The sequence below is a fragment of the Megalobrama amblycephala genome, linkage group LG3, assembly GCF_018812025.1.
Source record: "Megalobrama amblycephala isolate DHTTF-2021 linkage group LG3, ASM1881202v1, whole genome shotgun sequence".
Classification (NCBI taxonomy): domain Eukaryota; kingdom Metazoa; phylum Chordata; class Actinopteri; order Cypriniformes; family Xenocyprididae; genus Megalobrama; species Megalobrama amblycephala.
Genome location: NC_063046.1, coordinates 29,518,138 through 29,528,611, shown reverse-complemented (window position 1 = coordinate 29,528,611; position 10,474 = coordinate 29,518,138). Strand labels below are relative to the sequence as shown.

General features: G+C 35.4%; 1 protein-coding gene across 3 annotated transcripts in view; it reads right to left on the bottom strand.

Moving 5' to 3' along the window:
- Window positions 1–1,835: 1,835 nt before the first annotated feature.
- abcc12 (ATP-binding cassette, sub-family C (CFTR/MRP), member 12) overlaps window positions 1,836–10,474 on the bottom strand; it is a 25,168-nt gene continuing 16,529 nt past the window's right edge. For 2 of the 3 annotated variants that reach the window (XM_048184993.1, XM_048184994.1), the window contains 16 exons: window positions 10,187–10,321; window positions 9,916–10,009; window positions 9,280–9,345; window positions 9,064–9,153; window positions 8,832–8,935; window positions 8,524–8,712; window positions 7,799–8,025; window positions 7,547–7,684; window positions 6,654–6,843; window positions 6,461–6,550; window positions 6,158–6,347; window positions 5,710–5,869; window positions 3,821–3,899; window positions 3,098–3,211; window positions 2,853–3,017; window positions 1,836–2,414 (listed from right to left, as the gene is read on the bottom strand). In XM_048184993.1, the coding sequence (XP_048040950.1) occupies window positions 2,322–2,414; window positions 2,853–3,017; window positions 3,098–3,211; window positions 3,821–3,899; window positions 5,710–5,869; window positions 6,158–6,347; window positions 6,461–6,550; window positions 6,654–6,843; window positions 7,547–7,684; window positions 7,799–8,025; window positions 8,524–8,712; window positions 8,832–8,935; window positions 9,064–9,153; window positions 9,280–9,345; window positions 9,916–10,009; window positions 10,187–10,321 (2,124 nt within the window). In that variant the 3' untranslated portion in view covers window positions 1,836–2,321. Of the gene's footprint in view, window positions 2,415–2,852; window positions 3,018–3,097; window positions 3,212–3,820; window positions 3,900–5,709; window positions 5,870–6,157; window positions 6,348–6,460; window positions 6,551–6,653; window positions 6,844–7,546; window positions 7,685–7,798; window positions 8,026–8,523; window positions 8,713–8,831; window positions 8,936–9,063; window positions 9,154–9,279; window positions 9,346–9,915; window positions 10,010–10,186; window positions 10,322–10,474 lie in introns of those variants that run through there. The other variant, XM_048184995.1, reaches the window with a different exon arrangement.

The following is a 10,474-nucleotide window of genomic DNA, read 5'->3' as shown; positions in this document are numbered from 1 at the left end:
GGCCAAACTTTCCAAAAGGGAAAACACAATTATATGGTGATTGTTCTGCATGTGCAGAGCTTTGGGGACTATTACAGGCACATCTGGCCCCACTGAGCATGTCTGCTTACTGTCTTTATCATCTTCAATTAAGCCTTGGCCTGATCAAAGATCCCATTCATTGATTAGAAACAATGCATTCAGCTTTGTCCAACAGTGTTAGGAAAGAACTAGTTAGGGCCAACTGTAATACAAGGCTAAGAATAGAGTTCACATTTGTCAATGATTTATTGTTCTTGCAAACTACCAACCGGATGAGAGAGATGGAGAGAGAGAGAGAGAGAGAGAAATGGGGCCTAAATTAGTTTTAGTTCAACAAAGGTTTGTAAAACAACTGCAGATCTTTACATCATTAGTTAGTCTTGGCGTTCAGGCTGATGAACATTTCGTACATACACTTGTACGTACAGTATCTACAGTGGACTTTAAAGTTTTGGGACACTGAGTCACAATTAAGATATCAAACCAAGCGGCATCTGCAAACTATTAACTATGGATATGTTTGACTAAGTTTGAAAACATGAAAGTGTTGAAAAAGATTTTATTTTACTGTAGCCATAAATTGTATTGTTGAAATGAAATATTTGTTTTATGAAATGTTAAAAAAAAAAAAAGTATATTTCCTTAAAAAGTATATTTCTTTAAAAGACATGGTGCTTGGTTTGATATTTTCTCATCTTATGTAATGACACTGATGCATTTTTAAGTCTGACTTAATTGTCCAAGTGGGGCCACTGAATGTGCTTTTATGCCAAGTTAGTTTGCACGCAGTTTTCCACTTTCTCAGACAACACTGCGCCCTAGTGGGTGCAAGACAATTCAAAGTTAATACAAAGAAGTTATGTACACATTCATTAAGAGTTAGGTTATCTGAAGAGTTTTTTTTTTTATTCCATTAAGTATTGTTTAGGCAATAACTAAAGCCTTAATTGAATGTTTAAAGGTTAAAGATTCAACATGCGGTTGGAATCCAGGTTAAAGGGAGTGAGACTTGGGCATCACGTGAAGGAATATTTGATTTGATGATTAATACGATACTGACAGGTTCTGGGAATGAATGACACTCTGTATTGGTGTGCATGTTCCCATGTTCTCAGAACAGGCTACATTTTGAGTAAACCTGTGGGCAAAGTTTAAATCATGACTAATGCTGTAGTTAAACAGAATCTGCTAATGACGGGAAAAGTCTGACAGGAAGTCAAGCCGGTTGGTTCATCCTCTCACCTGATGACAGACTGACAGAACACGATGACATTACAATCAAAAACAGTAGCCTAAGTGCCGATGGAAACTTGGTGTACACACAACTTAAAAACACAACTTCAGCTCATGGTACTTACATGGTCCAAATTATAAAAAAAAAAAACACTGCTTAAAATACAAGCGTATTTGAAAGAAAGTCTGTATTTTCAAAATAGTGCGTCTTTTGGCCGCATGAGCGTCACTGGATAAGTTGTGCTTAAGAATATTGGACTCAAGCAATAAAAAGTCACTGATTTCTGATTAATGTCTTTCACGCTGTCTCTTCACTGAGTTAAAATAATTCCCTCAATCCCTCATCAGTCTGAGATGCACGCTGATGCTGAAATTTCAACACATTTCATCAGTTAGTGTCTCCACTGATGCAACCGTGGCCCAATAAGCTCTGGTACTGGAGGAGAAGAGAGACACCTAGCGTTCAAGATGAGAAACACACACCGACTCACCTAGAACATTCTTAGAATCATCATTTTTTAAATATACTACTATATAATAGCCTTATACTACAAAGTGAAAATAAGTGTACAAGACAGAAATTAGAGTTTATCTGTGCATATATTGTCTTTTGATATTATATCTGTTTCATACATATAAAAATCAAATAAATATTTTAAATATATACATCTGATGAACCTATGCAAACTGAGTGACCATTTAAAGCTTAGTCTGTAAATGCTGTCAGGAAGAGCTTTGTAAATAACAAAATATGAAGACAGACATATAAAGCACACGAGCAAAAATGTGCAGAGCCCTCTGAAAAATTACACTAATGTGAAGCGCAAATAAAAAAAAGTGCAAATCCATGTGCTTTTACCTATAAATGTAATGTTGAAAAGAAGTGTGGCAAATGTGCTATGGTGTATTCATCATATTAGTTGACAGCTCATATGTAAAGATTGATGTATGAGGTCACGCACATATTCTGTAAGAGTCGTGTACATATAGATGTCGTAAACCACTTTGTGTATATATATCTGTCAAATTCTGCAACAACATGCAGTATGAGAATGTTTCCGAGTCCTTCATGAGTTCACTTGATTAGCTGCTGCTAGAAGTGATGCAAATAGAGAGTTCGGTCTCTGCTTCAGGTCCTGTGGCGGATCAAACTCAACCACCTAGGAGAAAACATAAAAGAGGGCTTATATTCACCTTATTCTTAAAGTAAGAGCAGGCACGGCCATTGTAACTTCATTGTGTCGAGGCTTCCGGTCTCATCCGCTTCCATTTTTTTTAGCTGTACAAAAACTGCTCATTATGCTGCTTAATACTGCAAAATTATGTTTGTTATCATATTATTTGAATTTATTATCGTAATCATGAACACACTGAATTGTAGTGCACATTATTTTACCATTTACAGTATTCCCGTTATTTACCTATAAGCCAAAGTGCCCGCACAATCATAGAAAATAGCTTACTTCTACTTATAGGTTAAGGCTAATAGGTATAGGCTATATAAGGGGAATATAGTACTTAAATAAAGCTATAAGACAGTAATATACTGTATTTAGTTGATTGTATTGTCAATTCATATATAAAAAGTAGTGGATTACCTTGCCCTGGTCCATGACGAGTATGCGGTCACACTCCAACACAGTGTTAATCCTGTGGGCGATCGTGAGCATAGTGCAGTGCTGGAAACCATCTCTGATGGTGTGCTGGATCAGGCTGTCAGTCTCAGAGTCTATAGATGCCGTTGCCTCATCCAATAGAATGATCTATAAGCACAACTGTATCAGACTCTTTTAAGAGCAAGGAATATTTTTGAGGGGATTCTGGGTGTGTTTTGTATTCTTACTTTGGAATTACGGAGAAGCGCTCTGGCCATACACATGAGCTGCCGCTCTCCGACAGAGAAATTCTCTCCATTCTCCACTACTGGAGACTGCAACTTCTCTGGCAGCTTAGCAATCTGCAAGAGAGAGAGAAAGAGAGGTGCGGATGACTTGAATGCATGAGTGTTTCTTTTATACTCTATGACTATTATATTTGATTGCTGTTTCTCCTTTCATTTTTATGTGTGAAAAGTACTGAGAGGAATTTAAGCAGGTGTTACGTCTATGTTTCATCACTATAGTACAGCTCACAGTAACATGCCCACTCTTATATTGTGATTTTTTTTTTTTTTTTTTTTGCTCTCTCAATAAATTATATCTTCACATAAAAGGCTAGATTAACTTAATGATGCTTAAGCTGCTCCTAGTAGAAACCGTGACTGTTGAAATAACAATGAAATCATGGCACCCCACCGATCACCTGAAAAAGTAAACTTTATCATATTCAGTGAAAGGAGTAGAATCAGTTGATCAAATACCGGCTACTTAAACAGGTAATGTTTATTAAGTTTGACACCTGTAGCTGAAAAAGTGTGAACATTCAAGCTGTTTTCTACTATTTGAAAAATGAGGAACATGTTTGGAGAACCCCCTCTGACACAGGATCTACAAAAATATGTACTTGAAACATCATCAAAACTATATCCAGTATTGCCAGCAGGCCTCGTATAGAAGTAGGTCTTTACCGTGTCCTTCATGTAGGTCTTTTCTAAAGCCAGCCAGAGCTCCTCATCACTGTAGTTGTTAAAGGGGTCCAGGTTATACCTGTATACAGTAATCACACAAACAAACACATTAAAGTCACCATGAAATCAAAATGGACAATTCTTTTTTTATGGATTGTTGCAAAGTTTATTATAATCGATTTATCCATGCACACCAGTTTTATAAAAATGTGTCTTGAACATGTGAACAAATGAACATGTGCCCTCATAATATTTAATCACAAACATTAAAGTGATAGTTCAGACAAAAAAGAAAATTATCCCATGATTTACTCGCCCTCAAGCCATCCTAGGTGTATATGACTTGAATGATCTTCTTTCAGACGAACACAATCAGAGATATTTTTAAAAATATCCTTAGTCCTCCAAGGTTTACAATGATTATGAATGGGGGGGCCGCATTTTGAAGCCAAAAATAATGCATCCATCCATAAAACAAGTAATCCATATGACTCCAGGGAGTTAATAATGTGTTTGTCTGAAAGAAGATAGCCATATACACCTAGGATGGCTTGAGGGTGGGTAAATCATGGGATAATTTTCATTTTTGGATGAATTATCCCTTTAACATTCCACCCCCATCGCAATGACATCTCCAGGTTTATTTTAGTTAACTAAAACTTTAATGAAATTTAAAACCATAAAAAACACCAGCATGAGAGCTAGGTAAAAATGTTGTCTTAAGCCATATTCAGACGGGACTCGTTTTCATGGAGGACGTTAAATTTGTGTTTTACAGGCGTAGTTTGTGATTTTTATCCAGTACGAATCTGCCATGTCTGTTTTTTTTTTTTTCACACCTCAGTAAATAACTCAACAGCCCTTTGAGAAATCTAATCCCCAATGCTGTCTGTGATTTTTTTTATTATATTATATAATATTATACAATATTATTATATTGTACTAATGCTTCTCCTAGCGTTTTTTTTCCTACCTGAGCTACCGTTTGCAAACCAATATTTTGTATGCATTCATTTTATTTCAATATGGATGGTATCTGAATAAAAAATAAAATGAATAAATAGAGCCAAATCGCAGAAGACTTTTTAAAATCATTGTCAGGTCAGATACTTGTTTAGATGTCTCTGCTCACTTATTTGGGTTTATTATAAAAAGCCACTTCTATGAACTCATGTGAAGTTTATTTAAATAAATTAAAAACATTAAAAAACATTTGTGTCATAGGTAATGCACGCAAGATGACCTTCTGAAACGCCCACGTCTAAAAAAAACAAAACAAAAAAAACACTCCCTCCCACCTCTATAATAAACACAGAGCCCCGTCTGAATCAGTACATGAAATCACAGACCATGGGTGATAAGAATTGTAACTCAAATATCATTTAGAAAACTAGTACCATCTAAATAGGTCTTAATTGCCAGACGAGTTTCAATCCTTCCCCTCCAGTAACCTTTCTCATATGAAACGGCCATAGAAATGACCAAACAACAATGATCCAATCAATTCTCGATAGACAAAAATCAAATCCCGCACTTTTTTCTCATTCAAGAACCCTTTTCACTTGGATATACATGTCACAATTTTCAGTTTAACTATAGTGAATATTCCTCAATCTACACACTTGAACATGTACAAAAATACAATATACAAAAAATTCATACAGATTAAGGTTATAACAAGTATCGAAGATTATTGCCATTTTATTTTTTGATATATCACAATGGATGTTGCCCATTTTAGTTCAGGTAATTTTCTGATAAAAACAATTCAATGAATGAGACAAAGTGATTCACTGCTAGAATAAGTACTTATTGTGAATAAAACAGGCGTAAATTAAATCATCATGACATCATGAATAGAAGTATAGAGTTGGAAGGTCAGAGGTCACCTGACAGTTCCGATGAAGAGTACAGGATCCTGTGGTATGACGGAGAGTTTGCTGCGAAGATCTTTCAGCCCCAGCTTGCAGATGTCCACATCATCTATCAAAATAGTGCCCTCAGCCGGCTCTGCCAAACGGAACAATGCCACACCCAGAGAGGACTTCCCTGAATGAGAAAAGAACGGCAATGAATGAAACCAAGCAGAACAGACATAAAATATTCATATTACATAACTTTACTGAAAAGCACAAGCTACTTTATGCACGTTTATGAAGGCAGACACATTTTTTAAAGAATACTTTAGTATGACAACTTTAATATAGACTCCATTTCTTAATTTTACCCAGTATGCACTACGTCAATCTAAACTTATAACAATTAGAGGAAATTAATCTTAAAATTTAAAAACAAAAAAATTAAGCTTTGAATAAAACATTATATGTTCTCTCTCACCAGAGCCAGTGCGTCCCACAATGCCAAGTTTCTCCCCTGGCTTAATCTTTATGTGGAGATTATTGAGGACAATGGGTGTGTTGTCCCTGTATCTCATACTGTAGTTTTTAAAGGTAATGGCGCCCTCCTGTGGCCATTCGGTGGGGATGTGAGCTTCCTTGACACTTCGTGGACCCTCTGATACACAACTCTGCAGCACACAATGAAGCAGTGAAAAAATCAAAGCTATATTCATGATTATCTGAACTGGCTAAATGGAATATGAATGCATGATAACAATAAGGTTAACCTAATGTCTCTTACCGTAATATACTCCAGTAGTCTCTCTACACTGGTAAACTTCGCCTCCACTTCGGTGGACAATCTCACCACAAACTGAAGAATTCCAGTCAGCTGTAATCACATAAACACAAAGTGCTCAGATATACAGCTGAATTTGACGTGAGATAAACTGTCAGTTGTTAAACTACTGTTTTAGTCTAGGTGTGAGAGTTACCTGTATCGTGTAAGATAAAGCCAGGCCCTTCAGAGCAGGGTTTATGGCCTCATTGGGGCTGAGCACTACAAACAGTGCTACCATTAGAGTAACAGAAGCAGACAGGAAGTCTAACCAAAATGCCAGCCAGCGAGTCCCACAATTAAACAACATGAAGTGATTAGAGTTGGTGTCACTTAGCATCTTAAACCTGTTATTAGAAACACACAAACAGTATGAGGATTTTAATTAATTCAGTGTTTGCTACATTTCTGTAATGTAAAGCCAATGTAGGCTCTTGGCTATTAGACTGAGCTATTAGTGTTGGCTTTGTGTAAAGAAAAAAATATTAGTTTTTGACATTTAGTACTGGGTTCTCTTTAAAAGCCACAGTTCTTATGGGCTAAATTTTCTTTAAAATGATACAACAGTTAGTTCTGGTCCTTGAATCTGATTGGTCGTATATGCACTGGGACTCGTTTTACGGGTTACAACATAACACCCGTAGTGACTCAAGTGATTCGCTCAAAAATAGTTTAATTCAGTAACGAAATACCACATAACAGTTCATTCTGTTTTGGCTTTGTAATTATCCAGCATAGTAAGCTATAGCACACAAGCAAAAGTGTTAATATGTAGACCAACAACACGATTATGAGTGTGATATTGCTTTTATGCAACAGTCCAATAAAAAAGAAGTTAATATTGAAAATGAAATTGAATTGCAACACAGTTACTTTTTTTCTCCAACAAAAGAGTCATTCTAGGATATGATTCATGAGGGTCATAATGATTTAGCAGCAAGTAACACAGCATGTTGCCCTGCACTGTATGTCTTTCTGAAATATTTTCTAATTAAAAATAAATCTTAAAATATTGTCATAAACCTAAATATATTGTCAGTAATATCTTACTGTTCAATGTACTGCTTTCTTTTGTCATAGGCATGGATGGTGCTGAGTCCCTGTATGGTAGAGGTGGTGAGAGAGATCCAGGGAGAACGACTCACATTCTCCATCCTCTTCATCTGACGAATGCTCCTTTGAAAAATACTAAGGCAAGAAGAAAATGGACATTTTGTACATTTCAGAGCATTTTCATGGCACTAATCTTTATAATCTACTTCTGAATATTAAGGATATTAAGGTGCAATGTTTGTGTCTTACTATAGGATTGTGGCAAAGATGACTCCGAGAACTGCCACGGCGATCAGGAGGTATGGGAATACAATGCAGACGGTGAGAAGGGTGAAAGTAACGATCAAACAGAACTGAAAAAAGTTCTCCATGTTGAACGGTAAAACTGCATCAACCTCATCTTGGTCTTTACTGAAGCGGTTCACCAGGCGGCCAGTTGGAGTTGTGTCAAAAAAACTCATTGGGCTGCGAAGGATCTGATGAAAAATACGGTCACATGGTAGTTCTCATTTTACTAAACAAATAGTAGCACAATGCTTATATTCCATTATTAAACAAACTCTTTCATATTAAACTTGATCACTCACATTAAAAGGGGAGTTTATTTGCTATGAGGAGGGTTTAAAATCAACAAAGCTATTTAACTATTGCTTTTATTAAAGAACAGTGCAGTTCTTGAAACTTTTGGAATTACAAAATGAATCATGGTTAATCTAATATATCACTAATTTATGTATAATATATTAAGATTAATAATAATAATAATAATAATAATAATAATAATAATACACTTACTCCCAGTTTCTGTTAAAAAGGTTCAAAAACAAGCACCTTTGTCATAATTACAGTAGAAATACTGGAAATATCTTAAACATTTTGGACATTGAGGGGGGCTATGAGTCAAAAAGGTGGTGAATAATATGAGCTAAAACCAAAAATTCATGAAGTGTAAATCTGCTAATAATTTGTCTTACCCGTTTGAACATTGTGTCATGGAGTTTGGAAGAGGCATGCAGAGTGACTTTAGTGAAGATGTAGCCCTTGGCAATACTCAACAGTACCATGGCAACAATAATAATGCCATAAATCATTTGGTAGAATGGCAGGTCTGGATTCTCTGAGATATTACCACTGTTTGCTGTTAGATTAGAACTGGAACTGTTCTACAAGAACACAGAGAGTTTGAAAAGTAATGGTAAGTTCTTCATGAGTCAAATGACTAGTTATGCATATGTGTGTGTGTGTGTGTGTGTGTGTGTGTGTGTGTTGGGGGGGGGTTTACCCCTGATCCCTGGTCTAACCAGTAACTGAGCCACCAATTGCTGAAAGCAGTCGATCCCACAAGAAGAGTGAAGATAAGTATAACAACTACCAGCAGTATATACCCTACAGAGATATATATAGGCAAAGAGAAAGACAGAATGAGGAACAGTGTTACAGCATTTATAATGTACAGACAGCAAGACAGAGAAGGAGAGGGAAGAAAAAAAAAGTTTAAAACAAAGAATAAAAACCTCCAGCAGCTTTGCAGTATTGGTGGTAAGTCCTCCATGCAACTGAACCTTCAAGGGACACTTCCTGTGTTACTAATTGATCTTTTTTCCCTGAAAAAAGCATGCACACCATTTTATAAGTCATATTAAACTGAATATACTGTGTGAACATAATGGACATATTCATAATAATAATAATAATGTGATTATATATTGTGAAGATGTTTATACACCTACCTTCTGTTTCTGTGGAGTCTTTGGGTAATTCATTTATTACATGTTTCTCATCAGACATATCAAAAGCTAAAAAAAGAAAAAAGAAAGAGAGATGGCTGTTAAAACTGTACAGTTTGTAATTCTATTTAAACGGTAACTCCTCCTAACTCCTCCGATCAAGTTATGTGAAAACAAATTTGACAGTTCTCCAGCTTTATATCTATCTGCAACACACAAAAATCCTTAATGATGAACTTTTATTTAAATTTTGCTTTGATAAACTTTCCTTTTATAATTCAATTAATATTATGTTCAGCTACTGTTTAATTATATTAAGTCATTTTGATATTTCTTATATAAATACATTTATAAATAAATTACTTATTTGCATAGAGAAGGCTATTTTTCTTTTTATTTATTACAAAATAAAATAATAATGACAGGAAATATATAAAAAAAAAGATTCACTGCAGTTAATAATGTATATATATATATATATATATATATATATATATATATATATATATATATATATATACACACACACACACACAAATAATAGGGTTCTCCTAAAGAGACCCTAAATGGAAAAAGTAGATTCTAGAGACTTTGGTGCAGAAATTTAGCATGAGATAGGTAACATATTTACCCACTAACCTGGGTTTTCGATGCCATTGAGTTTGGGCTTATCTTCATCGGTCTGGTTAGAGTCATTGTGTTCAGTATGTGTGGAATCAGCTTCTGCCTTTTCCTATATGATCCAAAAGTGAAAATTAAGAGGAAATTCAGTGGCATACAACTGACACAATCCGTTGTCAGATTTTGTTTGTTTTAATTTAGTATTGAAAACCAACACATGTCAACAGAGTAAATAAGTTGTGTTATTTTAAAGGCTTATTTCATGTGTAAAGTAATTGAGGATGGTTACTTTGCTCTGTTCCAGCTGGACGTTGTTAATAAGATGAGCATAGCGGCCTTTAGCTTTCATCAAATCACTGTGAGTGCCTGCCTCCTTTATCTCCCCATTATCCAACAGCAACACCTCATCACAAAACTCCAAATACTGCAAAGACAACATCAGTTGAGATGAACACACAAAGAACAGGTGAAAAGCTATGATTTTAAGATTTTTTGTAGAGTTGTGCATTAAAAGGCAGCTGTGCTGCTGAGACCAACTGACTGACACAGATGTGCTGTGTGATTAAAGGTGATTAAA